The 24660-nt window shown below is 44.9% G+C and overlaps 2 protein-coding genes across 3 annotated transcripts in view; one reads left to right on the top strand and one right to left on the bottom strand.

The window, feature by feature from the left end:
* The window catches only part of BNIP5 (BCL2 interacting protein 5), a 48863-nt gene extending 44432 nt beyond the window's left edge, over positions 1–4431 (top strand). For both annotated transcript variants that reach the window (XM_072730982.1, XM_072730974.1), the window contains 2 exons: positions 131–388; positions 2433–4431. In XM_072730982.1, the coding sequence (XP_072587083.1) occupies positions 131–388; positions 2433–2468 (294 nt within the window). In that variant the 3' untranslated portion in view covers positions 2469–4431. The remainder of the gene's footprint in view (positions 1–130; positions 389–2432) is intronic.
* A 1874-nt stretch (positions 4432–6305) lies between these two features.
* The window catches only part of PNPLA1 (patatin like domain 1, omega-hydroxyceramide transacylase), a 47213-nt gene continuing 28858 nt past the window's right edge, over positions 6306–24660 (bottom strand). Inside the window, exons 6-10 of the mRNA XM_072730959.1 lie at positions 17328–17912; positions 14661–14739; positions 12921–13046; positions 9153–9258; positions 6306–8325 (exon numbers count right to left, since the gene is read on the bottom strand). Of these exons, the coding sequence (XP_072587060.1) occupies positions 8299–8325; positions 9153–9258; positions 12921–13046; positions 14661–14739; positions 17328–17912 (923 nt within the window). The 3' untranslated portion in view covers positions 6306–8298. The remainder of the gene's footprint in view (positions 8326–9152; positions 9259–12920; positions 13047–14660; positions 14740–17327; positions 17913–24660) is intronic.

The following is a 24660-nucleotide window of genomic DNA, read 5'->3' as shown; positions in this document are numbered from 1 at the left end:
TAACAAGGGAGCTCATCCCAGGGACAGGAAGGTGTCCAGCCTGGGTGCACGCAGTTGGGGCCAGGGGCAGCTGGTGGGAGGGGGCTACTCGCCAGCAGCACTGATGGCCTGTCTTCATCTCTGCTTCCAGATCAAGCGACACCCCAGCTTTAAGAGGTTTTTATACAGGCTCTCAGACTCCTCCCTCAGGAAGCTGGCAGCCACCCTACACAGCCAGCAGGCCCACTCTACGGAGTCGGACAGGAAGCTAATTAAGGGACCCTACCACTTTGCCTTTGGCTTGCCTAACAAATTTGCTGGCAACAACAGCCACGCCGTCCTCAGCCTCATGGGCCTGCGCTACAGCCAACACAGCTACTCCCACTTCCCCTGTCGGGAGGCCCAGCAGGTGAGAACAAGCAACACCCAGCTCAAGATCCCAACAGGATTGGCATACTGTCCTCTCCCCTCCTCTGCTGAGTTCTTGACTTTTGGGGTCTAGCTCAAATGTCACCTTCTTACTAAGGCCTTGTGAGATGATTCTAACCCACGTGATCTATTTTTTTCCCCCAAACCCTCACTGGCTTTACTTTATTTGATCATTAGAATCTTCTTTATTTGGCTCCAGCCCCTAATTGTATGTGCATTTCCATACTTTTTGATTTGGATGTGGAATATTGGACCCGGTGCTACCTTAGCTTGCCCTTCTTATTATTTCATGGGTTGTGCTGTTTGGCTTCCCAAATTCAAGACTGTCATAAAATTCGAATGACAAAGCAGAGTAAGATTCCATATCAAGTGAAGTAAGTGGTTGAGGTAGATGAGGAGGATCCTGTTGGATCTGGAAGGCTTCTAGGGGGCAGTGATCCTTCATTGACCTTGTCTTGGTTGATTGATTAAAAGTAGCTTCTCCCTATCATCAAGTTCACTCTTCTGATTGGTTTCGTGTTTTTCCTAATAACCTCGCCCCTGCCCCTAAGGCTCTGAGGTGGTCCCTTTAGAAATAATACTCCTCACTGATTTTTTTAAAGTCTGAGTTTTCATGTTGTCTGGTGGATTCTGATAAACAGCGTTCCCCACTTTTTTCAAAATCACTTAAGATAACCTGCCTATAGGCCTTTTGACCTAGATCTTTAGTGCAGAATCTACTGAATGAAGGGGTGACATTACAGGAAGTGTTCCACAGGGTGCCTCGGTGGCTCAGTTGGTTAAGCGTCTGCCTTTGGTTCAGGCCAAAATCCTGGGGTCCTGGGATTGAGCCCCCTGTCAGGCTCCCCGCTCAACAGGGAGTCTAATTATCTCTCTCCTCCTGCTCATGCTCTCTCTCTCATAAATAAATAAATAAATAAATAAATAAATAAATAAATAAATAAAATCAATCTTAAAAAAAAAAAAAAAAAAGAGGGCAGCCCCTGTAGCGCAGCGGTTTAGCGCCCCCTGCAGCCCAGGGCCTGATCCTGGAGACCTGGGATCCAGTCTGACGCTGGGCTCCCTGCATGGAGCCTGCTTCTCCCTCTGCCTGTGTCTCTGCCTCTGTGTGTGTGTGTGTGTGTGTGTGTGTCTCATGAATAAATAAATAAATAAATCTTAAAAAGAAATAAAGGGAGGAAGGATTCTGTCTGTTGGCATTGGCCAAACAGGACTTCTACATCCAAACGGTCCTTAGATCTTTAGTACAATGATGTCACCATTATGGAAACACCCAGTCTTTCCTGGAATTACCTTTCAAAGTCATATGATAAGTTTCTCAAGAAAGCTCTGATCTCATAATACTCGTTTCTTGTCATTCACATGGTCTGCTCTATGTTGACTTGTTTTCCTGGTGAGAACTCCTTATGACCTTCGATGTCTCTTTCCTCAGCCTCATTATCTTTGCCCAGATATGGGTTATTATGGATAATTTGCCATCTAGGATGGGTTAGATAAAAACTTACGGAGTCATCTGAGTTCTTTGTGAAAGATATTATAGAAACAACAGCTCTGACTTCCTCAGTAGCCCTAGCTCCAGCTTTTGGTTTTACTAACCATTCATTCACTCACTCTTTCATTCATTCAACCAATAAGTATTGAGAGCCTCCACTGGGCCCAGCTGTGTGAGATGCTGGAGGGCCTCTGTATGGTTCTGTTATACGGAAAGACAGAATGTTTCCTGATGACACAATTAAGTTTCAGTAAAATGCCAAATTAGTGGTAACTGAGGCCAGTGAAACCATTGATTTGGGAGGCCTTCCAGGAGGTGGCAGGCATAGGTTTTGGCCTTTGAGGGTGGGGAGGCTGTTGATGGGGAGAAAGGGCCAGGAGGGCACTATAAGGCAAGAGCTGCTGTCTGAGTAAAGACAGCTAGTGTGGTGTGTTAATATGTTAATTAGAAGTCTATTGTCTGTTGCTATTAGAGTGGGACTCATGAGTAACTGAGCTATGGCTAAAACCTATGTTCTTTTTTCTCCTCTCAGAATATCACAAGTCCTGAAACCCAAAGTCCAGATTAAAAGCTATGCTTTTAACTCAAGTTTCCTTGAACTACCTGAGCAATTGTAAGCTTTAGCCGGGACCCTCTGAAGATGCTTCATAATATCCCAATCCAGTGCTTCACAGGCATGAATGAAGACAAGTATGGATGGCCATCTGTGTCCATGTGCCCTTGTGGGCTTACTGAGACTGAGATACACAAAGCTCTCTTCCACTTAGCAGGAGGCAGAGGCCATGTCGGGGAAAGAAAAGCATTGTACTGGGAGTTAGGAGACCAGAGCTCCACCTCCTGACCTGCCCCAAACTTGCTGCAAGACCCTGGACTTGTCACCTTCTCCACACCTTGGATTCTGGGCAAAAACTATGTGACCCATCAGACCTCTTTGGACTCTATCATGCTGAAGTCTCCCTAAATGGGAGGGAAGTCAGGCTTTCACTCAGTGGCTAAATACACCCCACTGAGTTGGAGGCAGTCCTTAAGTCTTCACTGAATGAATGAATGATCAGACAAATGAGTATGAGAGCTCCTGAGATCCAGATGCTTCTACCAGGCATTCCTTGGAAGGCCGTGGTCCTCAACTGGGATTGTGCAACCGGTAGTTCTATCTCCAAATTGGGGGCTGGGGTCAAGGCCTTCACATTCTGGGGCCAACCCTAGTATGGACTTAGGTACCCTTATTTTTTACTATCATGTATTTTCCTGACCCTTAGGGGCTAAAACGATACCTACTATCATGTGAAAAGCTGGCTGGCATTTTCTAGATGTCAATTTCAAGTGAGCCTTAGTTTTCTATATAAATTTTTGTTTAATCTCCCACCAGAATACCCACATGCATTTAGCCAGATGTGCATCCATGTGCAACAAGCAATTTATTCAGTTGACCAACAGTGATTACCAATATCCACATGGATGTGCAGATACCTCTCAGGAAGTCTACAGGCCTCAGATAGGGAAGACCTGTGAATTGGGGATCCTCGGTCTCTCAGAATCCTGCCAGTGTTGTGATACTATAATTCTATGTCCAGAGAAGTGAAGCTGATGTCTTGCACTTCTCCCATCTCATGAGGGTTTGTCAAGAGTCAGTGAGAAAATGAATATGGAGAGTTCTGAAAATTACATGGTGCTATGTTCATGTATGTTGCTATTCTTATTACAGATACAACTGGGTAGTTTTCAGGAAATAGGGAAGGGCTTTAAGATGGATTGCCAGGGATGGTTGCATGGGTGTGCACTGCTCAAGAGTACCATACCCCAGGAAATGCTATTCACTTCCTAGACATTGTAGATTTATAGATTTATGATAATAGTTTTCTACCTGATGGCAGAAAAGTGTCTTGAGAAAGGGACTCCCTTTTGTTTTTGCACAAAGGTGAGGTGTAGGCTGTTAGAGGCTCTGCTTTCTACGAAGCTGAATAGTTTGAACAGCTTGGCTCAGATGGGCAATTTGCACACGTCCCTGCATGCCCAACAGGGCTATAAACATAGCCATTGGACATTGCCCGGAACACATGACCATGGGGGAGACAGTGTTAAAATCTAGACTCATTCTTATTACCCTTATAGTGGACACTGCATTGTCGTGTTGAACCCATGGTGATCACTGTAGGGTAGGACTGGAGAGGGAGTAAAACAAAGGGCGGTGAGGCCTTGGGCACTTAGGACTGGCCTCAAGCCGGAGGCAAAGTTTTAGGAAGTTCAACAAAGCATATTCTGAAGTCATCTTGTTTTATTGCCGATCCTAAGAAGTTGGGGAGAGATGAGCTATTTATGGATTTATTTTAGTGTCAAGAACACAACCCCTAAATGTAAAGGGGCAGAATCAGTTCTGAAATGAGGGTCAGGAACCTTCTGTACATAATTTCTTATTTGGGATGATGTCCTTTCAGTTGTAGGAGTATTTGGTATGAGTTCCTGATGCTGGCATCTGAGTCTCATTTTTGTACTGTGTTATTTAAGCAAATAAAGACATTGCCTTGCACAAAGGTCTAATCTGGATTATTCACAATGGTGGCAGGGTGTGAGGGCACCTGCCACATCTAGGCCAGTCTGGTGCCTGCAAGGCTGTGAGGGTCAGCCTCCCTGTCCCCAGCTGGGGGTCCCTCTCCAGCAGCTACCCAGGGGTCCCATCCTTGGGCTCCAACTTGGTAAGACAGTGGTGGAGTGCCCTGAGCATCAGGAGACCTGGGTTTTAGTCTAACTCCCCACAGGCTGAGGACCTCAGGGACATGAGACTTGCCTCTGGACCTGACATTCTACAACTCTGTGCCTGCCAAGATGACAGTCCAAGAATATCTGGGCCAGTCTTGATTCTACATCATCTGTTTTAGTAAGTCCCTAATTTTGGTGCCCAAACTGTCACTCAGAACCAGGGTAAAAATGGACAGGATACAGTGTCTGGGTTTTGGTCCAGAGAATATGGTCTCTGCTGAAAGGCATCGAAGACCTCCTCTCCCCTTTCTCAAGGAATGCATGAATTCTTCCAGTGGCTCCCTGGGGAAGGCGGCCCTCTGGTGTACAGATTCTTTCCCAACCACCTTTCCACTCCCCAACCTTGAAGGCTCCCTGTAATGATCTGAGGAGGGCAGAAGAGGGCAGCACATCACTTCATAGACGAGGAAACAGGGGCTCAGAATGGGCAGACGCCTTGTTCAAGGTCACGCGGCCCCCTACAGACAGAACCAGGACAGGATCCAGGTCCCAGAACCCCTGTTTTAGTGCCTCCGGGTACTGTCTCATTCAGTAGTTCATTTACTCAACCAATATTTATTGAGCATTTACTACGTGCCAGATCTGACCTAGCTCTGTGGAATACACAAATGCAAAAGGCACAACCTCTGCCCTCAGGTTGTTCACAGGCCTTACTCATTATGGGACTTTAGTGCCAGTAAGAATATAGGGTGGCAGGGACACTACTGTGTGAGGGCGGGGTTCCCTTAACTCACCCCGCTGAGGCTTTCAAGAGCGCTGAGATGCATGGGAGACCCTGCTGCTCTGAAAGGCTTTGAAAAGGTGGGTAAGTAGCATCAGGACATAATTAACCTCATTTCTGACCCTGAGAAGTCAGGAGGCTAAGTGAGTGAGTCAGAGATAATGGGGTCAGCCAAGACCTGGTTGAGTTCCGGGGTGTTAGCTGAGTTATCAGGGAGGGTTGGGCTGGAGAGGTCATTCAGATATGCTTGTTTGGAAGACCAGAGCGGTCTGCCCTTGACCTCCGCAGCCTGAGACATCCAATTTCAGAGTACAGTGACTGGCACATCAAAAAACAATCTACTAGTATTGGCTTTAAAAAAAAAAAAAAAGCATTATAAGGAGAAAGGAGCTAATTAGAGTTGCTAAATTTAGCAAATAAAAATATGGGTGGCCTAGTTAACTGTGAATTTCAGATAGACAACAAATAATAGCCATGCTGGGGCCATACTCTTACTGAGTAATGATTCCTCTGAAATTCAAATCGAACAAGTTGCCCTGTATTTTATCTGGCAAGCCTGGGGCTAATGCAAGAACAATTCTCCTAATTACCTTGTAAAGGGGAAAAGGGAAATAAGCAAAATTAAGGAAAGTATCCAGGGGGCTTTATCGATAACCTCTGATAGTAACATAACGCTAACATAAGGGCATTTGGGCTCTAAATACAGGCTTTCGGGGGATCCCTGGGTGGCGCAGCGGTTTGGTGCCTGCCTTTGGCCCAGGGCGCGATCCTGGAGACCCGGGATCGAATCCCACATCAGGCTCCCGGTGCATGGAGCCTGCTTCTCCCTCCGCCTGTGTCTCTGCCTCTCTCTCTCTCTCTCTCTCTGTGACTATCATAAATAAATAAAAATTAAAAAAAATTAACAAAAAATAAATAAATACAGGCTTTCGGTTGGAACAATTTATTGTTATGTTCAAGTCCCCCTTGCACACCAGGGAATAGAGTTGCATGGGAATGAAACCCTCCCTCCCCCCGTTCACGTGTCTCCTGCCCCCCCCTGCACGCAGCCACCTGCAAACCACAAGAGCAGGAGACACAGCCAGGTGGGCCACTGCAGGGGCCTCTCTCCTCCCCGCTACACGGTCCCCAGGTGCTCCCCTTGACCCGTCTGAGCCACAGCATCAGGGTATCAGTATCAGGTAGGCAGAAGGTGCAAGAACACCTGAGATTTGACCCTTTTGAGCCTCTCAAAGGTACAGTTAGTGATGTAGGAAATGTTGGAGTGCAAAGCTGACAGCCGCAAAAGAATTCTTAAGGCATTTTTGGTGCAAAAGGGTGGTTTAATTAAAAGCAGGGGGACAGGACCTGTGGGCAGAAAGAACAGCCCTGGGGCTGTGAGCTGTGACTGTCTATATACTTTCAAGTGGGGAGGGGGTTAGGGACGGTGCAAGCCTCCAAGCGTTTTGGAAACGAGGTTTTCAGGATCCTGAGGGAGCAAGAGGGCACTGGCTATTGTTAGGAAAAGGTCATTTATTATCGTTTAGTAAAAACTCTATCAAGAGCCCCTTCAGATGTAGATCAGTGGACCATGTGCCTGGAGGATGGTTGCTAACATGTATCATGAGGGGGGGTTAGAGATAGAGGAAGTTTCCAAAGGGAGTTTTATATGTAAAAGTAGGTTTACAGGAAATCCTGGGGGGTCGGAGTAACATTGCCCTTAGGAGAGTGTCAACGCGGAGGCAGCTGAGCTCCCAGAGGAAAGTCACTCTGCCTGTTTCAAGGCCTTGTCAATGGGCTGTAGGCAGCAAAGGACATTTAATTTTTTCTTTTGCCTTTGTTTCCCACATCAGTTAGGTTCTTCCTGGAAGAACTTTCTTAAGGCTGCCTGTGTGGACTCCTGCTCCAGGACATGGCCCCATTAGACTAGGCTCCACCAGGCCGCCTTGCCACAGCCCTCCACCCTCCATGGCTAACATTTGCATGCTTCCTCCAGGGGTTCCAACCAAGTTCAAAGCTGTTTTCCACTCAGTCATCTGGGTTTTGCATTCCAGAATTTGCTAAGCAAATACATCTGAGGCCTGTGGGCAGCCTGGGTTTCCTTATGGGGCCTGGCTTGGGGCTGGAAGCTACCCATGCTCCAGCAAGAAGTGGGGCTAATTTTTGGGGGGACAGGCTGGAAAAACTGAGGCTGAGAGTATCTTTGTCATGGGATGTCTTCACTAAGGTGTGAACAGCAGAGTCTGCCCTCGTGCCGCCCTCCTGGGGATGGGAAGGGGAGGGGCATTTGGCCTCCCATTTCCTCCACAGCCACACCAGGGCTCAGGGAAGCCCAGGGTGGCCTGCTCAACATGGCCGCGCTGCATAAGTCCTCTTAAAGACCTCAGGCCGGATTCGCTCCACAAGTGATTCCACTGAGCAGCTGAGTCCAGTGGTTCCAAATCAAGCCTTTGGTACACTTGAGAATTAAAAACAAGACAAAACCAAAGAGCTCAGTCTCTTGACACCACAGGAAAGAGGAAAGTGCATCCATGCTCAGTCTTGCTCAACCCCCAAGAGCTTGGCCCTGTAGACTAGATCCCGGGTGGGCCAGAAGTGATGTGGTCCATCTCGAAGAAGCAAACTCAGGCTGGGCTGGGAGGAAGGCCCAGAGCCCAGCCAGATGGGAGCAGGATGTGCTGTGGGCTCTTCAGAGCCTATCCATGTTGGTGTCCATCTCTCTGTCCAGAGCAGAGTAGTGGAAGGGCTGGAGGACCGCAGAGAAGCTGAGAGATTGTTCAGACAAGGAGGTGCTTGACCAGGAGAAGCAGGACCCTCTGCACTAACAGGCTTGGTCGTGGGTGACATCTGATCCCCAAAAGGCCTAGGTGAAGAGAATGTGTTTGAGAGCCTTGGGGAGAAGGTTCTACCTTGCGGTCAACAGGTTCTCTTTCATTCCAGCTCAAGTTCTCTCTTGGTTCACAGCTTCCTAGAAAAAGGACAGAGATACATCATTTCTAAGTCCCTCATCTAGGACTTTCCTCCCCTTATTTTCACTGAGAACATCACTCATAGCTTCCTATGCCTCGGGCAGCCCCAAGCAAGTAGCCAGGCCCCATTATAGCCAACTTGATGTGTGTAAATTGGAAATCTCAATTTATACCAAAAAGTCAGTTAGCAAATCCCACTTTGTTATACAAGAGGGTTTTTTTGTGGGGTGTGTGTGTGTGTGTGTGTTTGTTGTGTTTTTGTTTTTGTTTTTGTTTGCAAATGGAGAATTCCATTTGCAGAGCAGGAGTAGATAAAAGAGTGTTTGAAACATTATTAGATTTACAAAAGTCTGGTTAATACTTGGCTTTTCGAGAAGGGAAAAGAAGTGGAGTGGCCTCCAGAGTGCTGAGTGCAGTTGTACAGACTGTATACTGTACAAGGAGAAACTGCCAATGCAACGGGGCCACATATCATGGACCTATTTATGCCACATGTTATTTGTACAGTTTTGTATGTTATGTGTACCGTTTTGTAGCTTTATATGTCATTCATACAGATTTCTAGCAGGTGGCAGTCAACTGTTTTAACAAAATCAGTGTATTATCAAGATCATCCAACAGCTCGCAATCAAGTTCTCTCAGAAAGGGTACTGTTTTCTTAGTACATGAGTAACTATATGTGCTAGGGTTGGCCTTGACTGTGACCAGGAAGAGGCAGGTGGGGTCAGAAAGGAAACTGGGTCAACCGTGCTCAGAGGTCACCGCAGCATTTGGGGACAGAGCAGGTCGTGTGTGGCCTCCAGGGTGATGCTGGACAGTTCCATACCTCAGGACAGCTGTGTTCCTGGATCTGGCTGGGATGAGGCCTGTAGGTGACCCAAACTGTCTCGGAAGTGGAGAGCAGAGTGAAGTCGAGGGGACAGGGAGCAGACCTGGATGTGAAAAGCCAAGAAAGCAGGTGTGAGGACAAATGAGACAAGGGGGCAATGGGAAGCCCTGAGTTTCAAGGCCTCTTCCACTTGCTGTGTGGCCCTGGCCAGTCATTGGCCCTCTAAAGGATATTGTAGGAAGCCTCCTGCAGAGTCCACCTCAGAGAAATGTTGGCGTGTGCACTGTACACGGTACATTCTTGGATGGTTTTCAAATCTGACCATGTCATTCTGTTTAAACCCTGTGATGTCTCCCCAGCACCACAGGTGAGGTCCAACTTTGTTAGCATGGCACCCAAGTTATCCCTGCCATGTCTGTGCACCTCCAAGTGCACCCTCCCTGCCAAACAGACAATCTAGGACTAGACCCTGTGACTTCCGATGCACTCTGGTGCTCCTACCCTGGAAGGCTATATCACTTAGTGCTTGACACTAAGATGCTGGTGACAGACAACTTGGATTCGGATCCTGGCTCTGTCATTACCTACTGTGTGACTTTGGGCATGTTGCTTACCCTCTCTGTACCACAATGCCTGGAACATAAGAACTACTCTAAGTTTTAGCTATTATCATCACATTCTAATTTGAATAGGGGGAAATTCCATAGTAACTAAAAGGAGAGGCTTTCTAGCTGTAGAAATGGTAGAAATGCGAGGAGTCTGACAGACAGTAGCAGTCCAGAGGATTTGAGTGGCAGTTAGCAAGTGGGACCTCCTCCTTTTCCATTTGTAGCCGTAGGCAGTCCCTGAATTTCTCAATCTGTCTTGCCACTTTGAGGCCAGTTACACAACCCGCATCAGACGACTGCTGAAATCTGACTGGAGGAGAGACAAACTAGCAGAGGAAAGCCAGGCTGAGACATGTATCTAGCCATGATCCAGAGGCAGAGCATATCTGGCACATCTGCTGGTCCTGGAATGAAAGGGACAGGGATCAAACTCGACTCCAACCTGTAGCCTAAGCAGATCTATCCCAGACAAGTCACAGAACTCTGAAAGAGCAAAATAAACATTTGCTTTGTAATCCATTGAGATGGAGAGGGGTGTTTGTTAGGTAGCATTATCAAACAGCAACTACTCACTAAAATAACCAGCATCAGAGTATGAACTTGAACGTCTGACTTAAAAAACACAGAAGGAGGGGCACCTGGGAGGCTTGGTTGATTAAGTGTCAGACTCTTAAATATGGATATATTTCTTTAAAATTTTATTTATTTATGATAGTCACAGAGAGAGAGAGAGAGAGAGAGAGAGAGGCAGAGACACAGGCAGAGGGAGAAGCAGGCTCCATGCACCAGGAGCCCGACGTGGGATTCGATCCTGGGTCTCCAGGATCGCGCCCTGGGCCAAAGGCAGGCGCCAAACTGCTGCGCCACCCAGGGATCCCCTAAAGTATCAGACTCTTGATTTTGGCTCAGGTCATATCTCAGGGTCGTATGATGGAGCCCTGCATTGAGCTCTGGGTCAGGCTCCATGAGATTCTCTCCTTCTCCCTCTACTCCCCCTTCCCACTGGTTCTCTCTGCTCTCAAATAAATAAATAAAATCTTTAAGAAACAGAGAGAGAGAGAGAGAGAGAGATATTAGTGTATGGAACATCTACTCTGTAGCTTTTATTCTAGCTTCTCTCCTCTTTATTGGGAGGAATATTAGCTGGGGGCCAGGAGTTGCACAGGACTAGCCCATGGATGTGACCCTGTCTCTTGTGATTATACTCTGGGAGGAAATGAGCAGATTTCTCTCTTTCTGGATCACTCCTCTTCTATGCCTAACCTTTTTCAACTTGTCTTTTCTACCCCCCTACCCCTACCCTGGTCTTTGAAGCTCAGAGCAGTGAATTTGCGTGGAATTGCTTGAGACCATCAATTGGTAAATTGCTTCCAGGCAGTTTCGTAATCTGTTCTATAAAGGAATGCCGCAGACAGAATGTGTGACCTACTGACAACAGTGTTTCCCACAGCTGTGAATGTTGTTTTGTTTGTTTTTATCATAGCCTTCTTCTTTATAAAGCACCTTGATTCTTAGAAATTTAATGAGCAGGGTAGCTATGGCTGAATTACATAGTTCCCCCTGCTCCGATGTATAAGAGGAAGCCTGGCTTTGGAATGAAGGGACTTAACTCTAAGCCTGGCTTCCAGATGGCATTCCCAGCTCCAAGGAAGCTTCCCCACCCCCACAGCAGACCTGCCCATGGTCTCTTGGCCAAAATTGACCTTGAGCTCCTAGCAACAGAGATACAGACGCTCAAAAGTCAAAGAAGACTTGGGGCTGGATACCAAGGAACAAAGTGAAACTAATTCCAGGATTCACTAATTTCATGACCCTCAAGGAGACTGCCAACTGCCCACTGGGTCCTGCACCTTCCCTGCCTGTCCTTTAATCCAGAAAGTAACACATGCATCTGCCCCACTTCCTGCAGTGGATTCCTGAGAATCTCCTTCCCACCACCCACCAAGTACCTACTTGCCCGGACCTCAAAGTGAACTTGAGATGCTAGGGCAAGCTTCTGACCCTCACCTCCCTGATACAGCTCTCTGCTCACCTGGGATCCCCACCTGGGACAGGAACATTACAGAATGTTGTCGCTTAGAATAATCTAGGGATTTTTCTGACCAATGGAAGCTTGAAGCAAAGTAGATAGCAGTGTGGGTCTGTTCCATTCAGAGAATATTTTGACAATCCAATAAAATAGTTGTAGATGATCCCTGGCTTGGTTTGTTTGAAGCTGGCATTTTTCACTTGTAAGTGTGTATGTATATATGCATGTCCCTTTAAAAAACAATGTTATATTTCAGTAAAAAATTAAAACTTGGTTATTGTCTTTGGTCTTAAGTTCAATTTTGGGGTAACCTTTTAAAAGTTAAGGATCGAGGGGTGCCTGGGTAGTTCAGTTGGTTAAATGTCTGCCTTTGGCTTCAGGGCACGATCCCGGGGTGCTGGAATCGAGTCCTGTGTCAGGCTCTGCTCAGCAGGGAATCTTTGTTTCTCCCTCTCCCTCTGTAATCTCTCTCTGTCTTTCTCAAATAAATAAATAAAATGTTTTTTTAAAAGTCAGAGATTGAATTCAATTAATCTTTACTATCTCTAGAGCCCAGAAGAGTGGTTGGCACTCATTAGGTGCTCAGTCAAAGTTAATTGATGGATCAATGACAATATAATATAATATAATAAAAAAGCTGTAAGAAGCAGGCTTACATTGGTTAGGGCTTTTAGTTGTAGCTTGACAACAGTTAGGATCTCTATATGCTGAGGGTCACACAGTCACACATCTGTTTAGTTTGGTTTGTAAATAGAGTTCTATTCAGAAACTGAGAAGCAGGTAGTTAACCTCTGCATATAACCCTAATACCTACTAAGTTATTGAGTGCTGATTACACATCTTGCATTCTGCAAGAAATTTACATGTTGGCCTCATTAAACCTTCACAATATTAATCCCTATTTTACAGATCAGGAAATAGAGGCTTAGAAAGACCATATGTCCTAAGCATGATCACTGAGCAAGATTATGGCAGAGCAGGGAGTTTATATTGGGTGGGTCTGACTCCAAAGTCCAGCTCCTAACACCTGTTCCTACTGATTCTTCCTCTGCCCCTTGTGATCTTCCTGCAGACTCTTCCCGGAGCTTTTCCTCCCCATAGATTTTGAAAAACATTAGTCATGCTCACTGCACTTTGCCGCCTGTTTTTTTGGATCGTGGATGTCTTGGGAAGCCTTTTCTGGTGCTACTTGTCTTTTGTTTGTTCTTCTTGAACACCTTGCTCATCCAACTGGAGTCTTCAGTAGGGTTTCCCCTGGGCAATAGATGAAGTAAATAGTTTGTTAATGACCTGTCCTGTGTCCTTCACTATCAGGGCCCTGCTCCAGCTCAGAAGGTAGACAGACAAGCCAATGTTATGGCTTTTAACCCTGGCTGAACACCAGAGTTCCACAGCAAATATTCGTTTTATAACCAATGACTATTTATCTAAGTAACATCATACCAACTAGTCAACTGAAACTCAATTAAACTTTTATAAGTTCAATGTCAATGCAATAAAGTTTAAACCATGTGAACAAAATGCATAGTATATGCCCGAGCACAAAATTCTTAAATTTATGCAAACTCTTACAAAAAGTCTTTTTTTTTTGAGAGAGAGAGTTTATTTATTTATTAGAGAGAGAGAGCAAGCAAGCACAGCAGGTTCCTGGCTGAGCAGGGAGCCTGATGCGGGGCTCAATCCCAGGGCCCTGGGATCATGACCTGAGCTGAAGGCAGATGCTTAACCAACTGAGCCACCCAGCTGTTTCTCAAAAAGTTTTATAATTAAAGTGATACTTAATGTGAGAAGCAGGTATGTTTTAATATATTTGATGATATGGAGTTGGAACATCAAAAGGACCTGCTCTCCCAATAGCTGCAGCCATGGCCATGGAATAATCATTGCCAGAACTGCCCAAGGTGGGAGGGATGAGATTGGGAAAGGGGAGAGATACTCTTTAGCCCATCTTCTAATCTCCTGCTGGTGCCTTCCACTGGCTAACCCAACTAGGAAGAAGCCAGCAAGGGAGCCGGGGTAATGTGGTCCCCAAGGAACTTAAAAATACCAATCCTGGGGCACTGGGTGGCATAGTTGGTTGGCCCTCTGACTCTTGGTTTCGGCTCAGGTTGTGATCTCAGGGTCATGAGATAGAGCCCTACATGGGGCTCCATACTCATTGCGGAGTCTGCATAGGTCTCCCTCTCCCTCTCTCTCTGCCCCTACACACCCCTCTCCTTTCCCCATCCTTGTGCTTGCAAATGCACGTATGTGTGCTCTCTCTCGTATAAATAAAAATAAATCTTAAAAAATATACTAATCCTCAGGCCTCTCAGAATGACTGTGAAGGTAAGTAATGGAGAACATGTTACACAATCCAGACAATTGATGTGTGTTATAAAAAAGATTTTCTGGGGACAATTTACAACATAGCAATATCAGCCCTCTTACTGTGTTGATATAAAATCATTTGGATTAAAGGAGGCCTTTGATAGAGTCTCACAATTCATACCATGCAGGAAATAGCCTACCTCAGGCTAGTATGTAGCATGCCTGCTAGCTCCCTTGAACTGAGACACTACCAGAGAATAAGACATGAGGGGGTGCACGTTCTCCTACTACACTCAGAGAAGGCACATTCCCCAGGGGGCACAGCAAGGAGATGAAGAGAACGACATTGTGAGCATGAATAACTCATTTCCCATTCGTTGCCCCCACTGAAGAAGAGAGAAGTGTAAAGGCGTGGAATGTAATCACACAAACTGGAAAAGGATCCCAGTGTTTCTAGCGCAACTAAAGAAAAGGAAATTTTCACTTAGCTACCCTCCCCGCCACTTCCCCCACCCCCAGCCAAAGGAAAGAATGTGTCCCGATTAAGGAGAAATTTACATTGCATGAGGCTTGCTGGTGGCTTCCTTCACATTAACCAAAGGTGTGGTACCTTCTGGATTTGAAGAGGCAAGGGGAGCTGCAGTAAAAAAATAAGAGACACGAGTGAGGTAAGGTCAGGGAGGAGGACTTAGTCATTTTCGAAATAAAAATAGGAAGTAAGTGAGAGTGTCCAGAAACAATAAACAGCTCTCTTAATCTCAAAGTCTCATGTTTAGGACCAGAACCACGTTGTTGGATTTGACTGAGACCCAGGGCAGTGGCATCTGTGGCAGGACAGATGCTGATCTTTGATGTAATGCTATCAATAATCGATGTAATTTATCAATTAATGCAATGTTATCAACAATTCCCTCACAAAAAACAGCCCTTTAGTATGAGTTTTCAGGAAAAGTCCCCCTAAGGGGCCTGAACTTTCCATCACCTGCTGTATCTGAATATAATGCTTTTTTCCTTTTTAACAGAATAGAAAACATTACTAGTTTCATGACCATTGTTCTTTTTTTTTTTTTTTCAAGTAGGCTCCACATCCAGCATAGAGCTCAATGTGGAGCTTGAACTCATGACCCTGAGATCAAGACCTGAGCTGACATCCAGAGTAGAATGCTTAACCAGTGGAGCCACCCAGGTGCTGCACCCATGACTGTTGTTCTTAAGTAAGTGCTTTTCATATTTTATGTAAATATGGGGGTATATAATATATAAAGGTTGGTATGTAATTTTGTAATATGTGTAGATAAAAATAATATAAAACATATTTTAGTTCTACTTGAAGTTCTTTCATTTGGGGGTCACATTGGATATCTCTGGCACTCCCAAATCTATTTGAAGCTCCCTTGCTTATGGGTTTTCCTGAAACTTTTTTGCAACCCCTTCTACCCCCAACAACAACATGGCCATCACTAAATGACAGATGACATTAGCCTCTGAAGAGGCTCCCTGCTGCTCAGCTCCCACAGATGGCCTAGGCTGTCCTTACTAAGGCTCAGTTGAAGACTGTAACAAGGTTCCTCCATCTCAGAGCTACTGAATGTAGGATCCAGATGGCTCTTTGTTGTGAGGCTGTGCATTGTACAGTGTTCAGCAGCGTTGATCTACAATCAACTAGATGTTACCCACTAGGTGAAAACCAAAAATGTCTTTGATGCCAAATGTCTTCTGGGAGACAAAATCACTCCTAGTTGAGAACCACTGGACAATCTGTTCCCTCTATCCCCAATCTGAGCAGGGAATGCCAGCTCAGGGCCCAGGATTGCTCAGGCTACCTGAAGAGGACTATCTTTAGGCAGAGGTGTGAATAACATAAGAGAAATGCGTTTCACTTAACAGCAAATAAGAAAGCATGTGAAACACTTGGGCCAATTTCCTTACTTTTAATGTCCTGATATTTTTGTCCCACCATGATTAAAAGAGTCAAATCTATTCTAGAGAAAATGTGCCCCTGCCTGGGGCAGATCTGCCAAGAAGGAAACCATCGTGCTAATTGGTGCTGATGTTTACCCTAATAACTATGGGAATTTGGTGGATGGATCATGAAGACCCTATGACCTGGCTTCAGTCCATCATTTGGGCTCCTCTCCTGTTGCCCCCACCCAGACCATCCACAGTAGCTAAACAGGTATCCTCTTCATCCTGAACGTACCTTGCACGTTCCCTCTCTGTACCTGAGCCTCTAAGATAAACAAAGCCTAAACTTCTCATTCTACTTTGCCTCATCCTGTCTCACAAACCATGATGGTCAAAATCTTGCTCATTTCAACTCACCTGTCAGCTGCAAGAAGCTTTCCTTAATTCCCCAGAGAGAAGTAATCTTAATCTCTATGAATACTTCCAATACTCTTTTTAGTAATGTTGTACTTAATAACTCTTGCTTGTATTTTTGAGGTTGGTATCTCTGTCATCCCCTTTGCTGGAAGGGAGATTTCCTGAGAGTGAGGAGCTAAGAATTGTGTGGCTATGAAGCCTCTAGAATAATGCTTCTCAAACTATCTGTGGAAGATACCAGTTATGAAGAACCAGCTTTTTAAAAATCTTTTTTTTTTTTTTTTTTCGTAATCCATAATGGACTAGTACTTTTGTGAAATACAATACAATGAACTGGTAAGAAAATGACCAAGCTCTTAGATGTCATGGCTATAAACATTTCTAAATGCTTACTTTTAACTTCTGTGCTCATTTCATTGTAAATTAGTAACAAATAGTTTAGGGACCAGCATTGGTCCACAGAGCACTCTTTGAGTAGCACTGCCCTGGCACAGTGGTTATCACAAAATAAAAACCTTCCATTACAGTGGTTCCCAAACATGGTTCTCAAAAGAATCCCCTGGAGGGCTTATAAAAAAGATAGATAGCTGGGTCCCACCCCCTGAGTTAGTAGGTCTACAGTAGGGCTTGAGAATTTTCGTTTCTAACAAATTCCCAGGTGATGAGTTCGCTGTTGGTCAGAGACCAACCTTTGAAAATCACTGGACTAAAGACATGAACAAATGTCAAGAACACTGTTCCCTTGTGGTGGCCTATCCTCAAAATAGGTAGAGCCGCTAAAGCTGACTGCTAACTTTACCAGTGCACCCCTCCGAAGCAATGGTTATCAGCTACCATATTGTTGCACACTTCTTGAGAGGCTCCAGATGTAAGGAAGCTGTGAGAAGCCAGAAGGGTCTGTACCTTGGGACTGTTCTGGGCCTAGTTCCTCCACAGGTGGCTGTGCAGGTGATGCTGAAGAAGAACGTTGGGGCAGTGTTTGAGATGCCCCTACAGATGAAGGCCCCAAGGATGGCCTGGGTGACAGAGATGACTGGGAAGGTGGGGATCTTGGTGGCGATCCAGTAGTTTGTACCTGCTGCTGTGGTGATACACGTGACAGCACAAGTGTTGAGCTGAGTGGTAAGGGTACAGCTGGGAGCAAAGCAGGGGGCAGGTCAGCTGCAGAATGTGATGGTGATGAAGCCAGTGGAGTTGCAGGTGACTGCTCAGGTGAAAGGACAGGTGGTGAAACAGGTGACTCTGCAGGCCACTCACATGTGGCTTCGGGTGTCTGCACAGGTGAGGACGGAAGTGAACTGTGGCTGCCCTTTCCTTCCTCTTCAGGAGCCCTCTGTGTGTGAAGTTGTATGGATTCTTGCTGCTGTGTTTGGAGGCTTGACTGACTGCGTTCGTGGCACTCGTTGCCAAGGGCAAGTTCTATATTGCAGTACACTTCTACACGGGGGAACATCACTCTCTTGGAGGGAGAATTGATGTAAGCAGCATCTAGGAAAACAACAGCCTGGGGTCACTGGTGGCTTTACTAACCTTTGACATCAGTCTGGCATTTGCAAAAATGATTTCCCAAATTATTTTCAGAAGCAGAATGTGCTCAAATTTATATTGTGTATTGATTCACTTATTCAACGGATAGTTATTGTGCATCTGTATGTGCCACGCATTATAGCAGGCGCTGAGGAGTGAAGTGGACAAAAACAGATGTGATGGTTCTTGGCCTCTTGGAGCTTACGTCTGGCATGGGGGCAGGCACTGACTATGCAAATAATCTCATTTTAACCAAGATAAGTCCTAGGCAAGAAAGGACCGTGATAGCAGGGAGGATTTCATGGGGGCGGGGGGCTTCCCTGAGGGAGCAACATTTGAACTGAGATCTGAAGGGCAAGTGAGGTTCCAGAGGGTGGTCAGGGTGGGATGAGGAGCATTTCAGACAGTGGGAACGGCACACACAAATGCCACAGGTTTGAGGGAGCATGAGGAGGGGCTGAAGGTCAGTCTGGTTGGAGAGGGGTACTTTGGTGGGAGATGGGGCTGAGGAGGCTACAGGGGCCAGACCATGCTTATAGACACCATTGAGGGTCTTTGGTTTTCATGGAAACCTTGAAAGACTTATAGGCAGGGGGGAATGCTGCACTGCCTCTGGCTTTAAGAAGATTACTATGGCTGCTGTGTGGAAACTCACTGAAAAGGGCAGAGAGGCCCCAGGAAACCTGTAAGGCTGCTGTGGAGAGGTGTTTAGGACTTGTGCTTGGAAGGAGAGAAAAAGAAATAGAAGATTCTGTTTAGGAGGTAAAATAAATGAGAACTGGCAATGGATTGATTGGGGGAAAGGGAGGAAGTAGCTGGCTTGCTCAACCAGATGCATGCTGGTGCTGGCAGGGTGACCATGAAGGGAATGGGTCAGGGAAGCAGTGAGGAGGGCACAGGTTATAGTTTGGGGATATGTGGATTTTAGGGGGCCTTAGAAGTGTCCAAGGAGAGATAACAAGTGGATGATTGGATACATGAATTTGGATCTCAGAGAAGACATGAGGGTTAGAGATGTACATTTGGGAGTCCCATCTATGGATGGTCACTGAAGCTGTGATGGTGTCCATGGAGGAGATTGCTGAGGGAGGAAAAGCAGAGTGAGAAGAGGAGGGAGCCAGGACTGAGCAAAGAGAGAGAGAGAGAGGAACCTAGGCCAAGTTTCTAAAATAGGCAAGATTGGGGTAGACCTACAAGTTGTTGATAAGGATCCAGTTGAGAGGTGGAGGTTGGATATGTAAAAGAGAGATGGAATAATGGATAATTCAAGAGTTGAGTTGGGGAAGGGTCTGAGTACAGGTAGGAAGTGGGCTTTAGGCAAGAAGATGGTTGCTTCCTTTAATGTTCTAGGAAGGAGGGAAACAAAGCAAGGTGAGTTTGTATATTTGGTAGCACAAAGTTGAGAGAACTCTCTGTTGGCTTTTGCTTTCTTCTGTAAAGTTGTTTGGAGGCAAGGTCAGGGAGCAGGGAAGTGTTAGGGTGGTGATAGCAGAGGAGGAGAGAATAGGTTGCCAAGACAAATACAGCACGACTACATTGTGTAGAAATCCACAAGCTAATTCTAAAATTCATATGGGATTAGAAAGAATCTGGAATAACCTAAACAACTTTGAAAGAAAAAAAAAAAAAAAAGAAACAAAGATGGAAAACCAAGACTACCTGGTATCAAGACTTATGATAAAGCTGCAGTGATCAAAACAGTATGATACTGACATAAAGACAGAGAAATAAATGAATGGCACAGAACAGAAAGCCTAGAAATAGACCCATGACATATAGAGACAACTGACTACTCAACAGAGAAAGCATAGTCTTTTTTAAAAGATTTTATGTATTTATTTATTCATGAGAAACAGAGAGAGAGAGAGACAGAGACATAGGTAGAGGGAGAAGCAAGCTTCCTTTGGGGAGCCTGATGTAGGACTTGATCCCAGGACCCTGGGATCATGCCCTGAGCCCAAAGCAGACACTAAACCCTGAGCCACCCAAAAGCATAGACTTTTCAACAAATAGTGCTGGAGCAACTGGATATCCATATGCAAAAAAAAAGAACTTTGTTTTAGATATTGAACCATAGTCAGAAATTAACTCAAAATGGAATATAGACACAAATGGAAAACCAAAAAACTATAAAGCTTCTAGAAAGAAACATAGGAGAAAACCTTTTTGTGATCTTGAGTAAGGCAAAGATTTCTTAGATAAGATGCCAAAAACATAATCCATAAAAGAAGCAAATTAAACACCAAAAGCATAATCCATAAAAGAAGCAAATTAATAATATGGGCCTTATCGAAATTAAAAATACCTTTTCAAAAAAAAAATACCTTTTCAGAAGACTTAACGACTTGAAAAGAGAAATTACAGACTGAGAGAAAATATTTACAAATCATATTTCTGATAAAGAGCATTTATCTGAACTACATAAAAGTTCTTAAATACGAAAACAAACAATTCAATTTTTAAGACAGGCAAAAGAGCCCACTGAAAGAGCTTCCAATGGCCAAAGCTGAACCAATCTGAGTAGCAAAATAAATAAAGGAAACCTGAATAATAGCCCAACGTATAAAATGAGTATCCAGGAGTCCATACTGAAACAAACAAGGAATTGAAGAAGTATACAAATAGGGGAGAAGAGACAAATCTCCCAACCAGAAGAATTCCAAATAATTTTTGTAGATTACCCTGTCCTTAAGGAAGTGAAGCTTAACTCCCCATCCCTTAAGTAGGTGGTGCATAGTTACTTCTTTTCAAAGAGAAAGGGGGAGAAAGAGCAACTTCACAGGGAGAAACCCAATAAATACCACTGCAGACAAATGACCAAGCCCAACTTCATGAATAATAAGCCATGTAGATAGCATGCACCCTGACATAATGTGATGAGAATGGTACTTTGCCTTTGTGATCTCCCTTCCCAGAACTGAGAACTCCAGCCTAATCCTGAGAAAAATATCAGGCAACCTCAAACCCCAACTAAGGAACATTCCAGTACTCCATTCTACCAAGTTCATTTAAAAACAAGGAGTCTGGGAAACTGTCACAGATAAGAGGAACCTAAAGAGACATCATGGTAAAATGTGATGTGGTATCCTGAATGGGATCCTGGATCAGAAAAAGGACATTAGGTTGAAAAGTAAGGAAATCTGAACATATGGACTTCAGTTAATAATAACCAATATTAGCATATTAATTGTAAACACTATGCTATACTATGTACCAAATTTTATATATACCATACTATAACATATAACAAATGTAAGACATAATAATAGGGAATGTAAAGTATATGGAAGCTCTCCATGCTATTTTCATATTTTTTCCTGGAAATCTAAAAGTATTTTTAAAAATAAAGCTTATTGTAAGTCTAGGTGGGAAATGACCAAAAGAGTTAAACACTTCAATAAAGAAGATATATAATATAGATGGCAAATTAGCACATGAAAAGATGCTCAGCATCATTAGAAATTAAGGAAATACAAATTAAAATCACAGTAAGATACCACCACACAACTATTCACATAGCTAAAATTAACAAGACTGACCATTTCAAGTGTTGGTGATAATACAGAGAAACTGGTACTTTTCTGCACTGGTGGTGAGAATGTAAAATGATACGACTACTTCGATAAATAATTTGACAGTTTCTTAAAAAGTTAAACATACATTCTGGATATATGTCCTTACTCTATATCCCAAAGAATTGAAACAAGGATATTTGCATACCCATGTTCATTGCATCATTATTCACAATAGCCAGGAGGAAGAAGCAATTCAAATTGTTCATTGATAAAGAAAATGTGGTATGTTACATGCTACAAAATGGACAAACCTGAAGGAAATTATGATAGCGAAATACACCAGTCACAAAAAGACAAGTACTGTATGATTCCATTGATATGAGGTATCTAAAGTAGTCAATCTCCTAGAAGTAGAAAATAGAATGGTGGTAGCCATGGCCTAGGAGAGGGAGAAATGAGGAGTTGCTGATCAATGGGTATAGAGTTTCAGTTTTGCAGTAAGAAAAAGTTCTGGACATTGGTTGTACAATGTGACTATACGTAATACTACCAAACCGTACACTTAAAATGGTTAAGATGGTGGGGCACCTGGCTGGCTCAGTGGGAAAAGCGTGCAACTTTTGATCTCGGGGTTGTGAGTTCAAGCCTTCCATTGAGTGTAGGAGATATTTTTAAAAAATAAAAAAAAAATCTAAAAAATAGTTAAGATGGTAAATTTTGTGTTATGCATTTACCTTAATTATACACATATAATATTGTATATTACGTAAATACGGTTATAGATTAAATGTACATTTACCATACCGTGTAGACATTCCACTCCTAGGTATTTACCCTAAGGAAATGAAAGCATATGTTCATAGAAAGACTCCATGAGTATTCACAGCAGTTTTATTCATAATAGCCCAAACTGAGGGATCCCTGGGTGGCGCAGCGGTTTGGCGCCTGCCTTTGGCCCAGGGCGCGATCCTGGAGACCCGGGATCGAATCCCACGTCGGGCTCCCGGTGCATGGAGCCTGCTTCCCCCTCTGCCTGTGTCTCTGCCTCTCTCTCTCTCTCCCTCTGTGACTATCATAAATAAATAAAAATTAATAAAAAAATTAAAAAAAAAAAGAATTTATAATTATAGGGATCCCTGGGTGGCGCAGCGGTTTGGCGCCTGCCTTTGGCCCAGGGCGCGATCCTGGAGACCCGGGATCGAATCCCACGTCGGGCTCCCGGTGCATGGAGCCTGCTTCCCCCTCTGCCTGTGTCTCTGCCTCTCTCTCTCTCTCCCTCTGTGACTATCATAAATAAATAAAAATTAATAAAAAAATTAAAAAAAAAAAAAAGAATTCATAATAGCCCAAACTGGATACAGCCTAAATGTCCATTAATTGGTGAATGGAGAAATGAACTGTGGGATTTCATAAATGGATTGGAAATTAAAAAGGAATGAACTATTTATACATGCAATAACATGACGAATCTCAGAATAATTATACTGAGTGAAAGAATGCAGACAAAATAGAGCCCATACTGTAAGTCCAGTAGGAAATTTCTATAATGATAGAAAGTAGATTGGGGACTCTGGGGGAAGGTGGGAAGGGTCACAAAAGAACGTAAGGAAAACTTGGGGCATGATGGATAATGGTTCACTCTCTTGATTGTGGTATTAGTTTCATAGGTAGGTGTGTGTGTGTGTGTGTGTGTGAGAGAGAGAGAGAGAGAGAGAGAGAGAGAGAGAGAACTTAACAAATTGTAAGAGAAGGAAGAATGCCAAGAAGGAAGGGAGGGAGGGAGGGAGGGAGGGAAGAAGGATGGATGGGTTGGTCTGGCCAGGCACGCCTGGATGCCAGATGGATTATTTTAGACATGGCATCCTCTGAGCTCCAACCTCACTCAGCACCCACGTCCACATGTCTGTGTGGGGAATGTAGATTTTCAAGCATGCCAGCAAGCAGTGCCCTTCCCTTTGGCAGAAGGCTGCTGCCAGGGGAGGCCAAGGGTGGAGAGGGAAGCTGGCCTGGCAGCAGGAATAATTAGGTGGATTTGAGCCCTGAGGAGGGCAGCAGAGGGAGATGCCAGGATGTGAGTGGAGGAATTGAGGGTGACACTTTGCAGGTGTAGCCTTCTGCTGGAGCTGACCCCCATCCAGAAAGCAGTAGGGTGGGTGGGAGGCTGGGGCGGACTCCCGTTTTTTTCTGTTCCCAGATGGGAGGTGGGAATTAAGAGTGTGGCTCTGGGCACTGGCCACAATTTCTCAAGATGCGTCATACCTCCTGTTCGCATCTGGTGCTGGGAGGAAAATCCAGCCCTACCAAACCTAAGAGGATCTAGGGTGGAGCTGAAGAAACCTGCACTGAGAAAGCCATGCAAACACTGGCAAATTGGAAGAGGAATAAAAAATAGTCAGTAGCCAGCAAGAGACATTTTCTTCCTTACACATTGTGTCAGTTCCTACTTGGAGTGATTCCATGGCCCCTGGGAAAGCCCACCAGCCTCCATACACTGCCCTGATTCTTTCATGGATACCCGAAATGCTCCTATAAGAGCATCCTTTGGTTTAAGACTGCCATTTAGACCATGGTGTTCATATCACCTAAGGGTAGAAGAGTGTGGGGGCATGAGATGGCACTGGGTTCCTTCCAGAGGCTATTGAGGAGTGAGGGACACCAGAGATGCTAAAGCAAGGCACTTTGTAATTCTCCTTAGGCTTGCCCTGAGAGGAAGAGAAAGAAGTTCTAGGGGAAAGACAGGTATGGTGGTAGCCAGGCAGCCAGGCTGGAACCTGAGAGGTAGAGGGGTCTCCTGACGTAGGGAATTGGTCCCAAATCAGGGGATCCCCCAACACCACATCCCCAGTACACACCATCACTGAGGAAAGAGTGAAGGGGTTTCCCAGCTGGTGGTGGAAAGCACCCCAGGCCCTCACCAGCCCCTCCTATTCCTGAGGCGAGAGTGAGACCCCATCTTAACCCTCCACTAACACCCCTCAGGTGGTCCAGCTTTTGGACGCTTGGCATAGTTTTCAGAGATGTCACTCATGTAAATGTGGAGAAGAGGAGAGTTGTCCAAGCAGAGTCGGGGTTAGGAGGAATCTGTCCCCCAGGGAAGTGAGAGGATGGCCCTGACTCCTAGGTCACAGGGTCAGTGGGCTGGAATGACTGTGTCTAGGAATATAATTCTGAGGTAAGTTCCATGGTCAGCCCCC

The sequence above is a fragment of the Vulpes vulpes genome, chromosome 1, assembly GCF_048418805.1.
Source record: "Vulpes vulpes isolate BD-2025 chromosome 1, VulVul3, whole genome shotgun sequence".
Taxonomy (NCBI): Eukaryota; Metazoa; Chordata; class Mammalia; order Carnivora; family Canidae; genus Vulpes; species Vulpes vulpes.
Note: the sequence above shows the minus strand (reverse complement) of the source record. Positions and strands in the feature narration are given on the sequence as shown.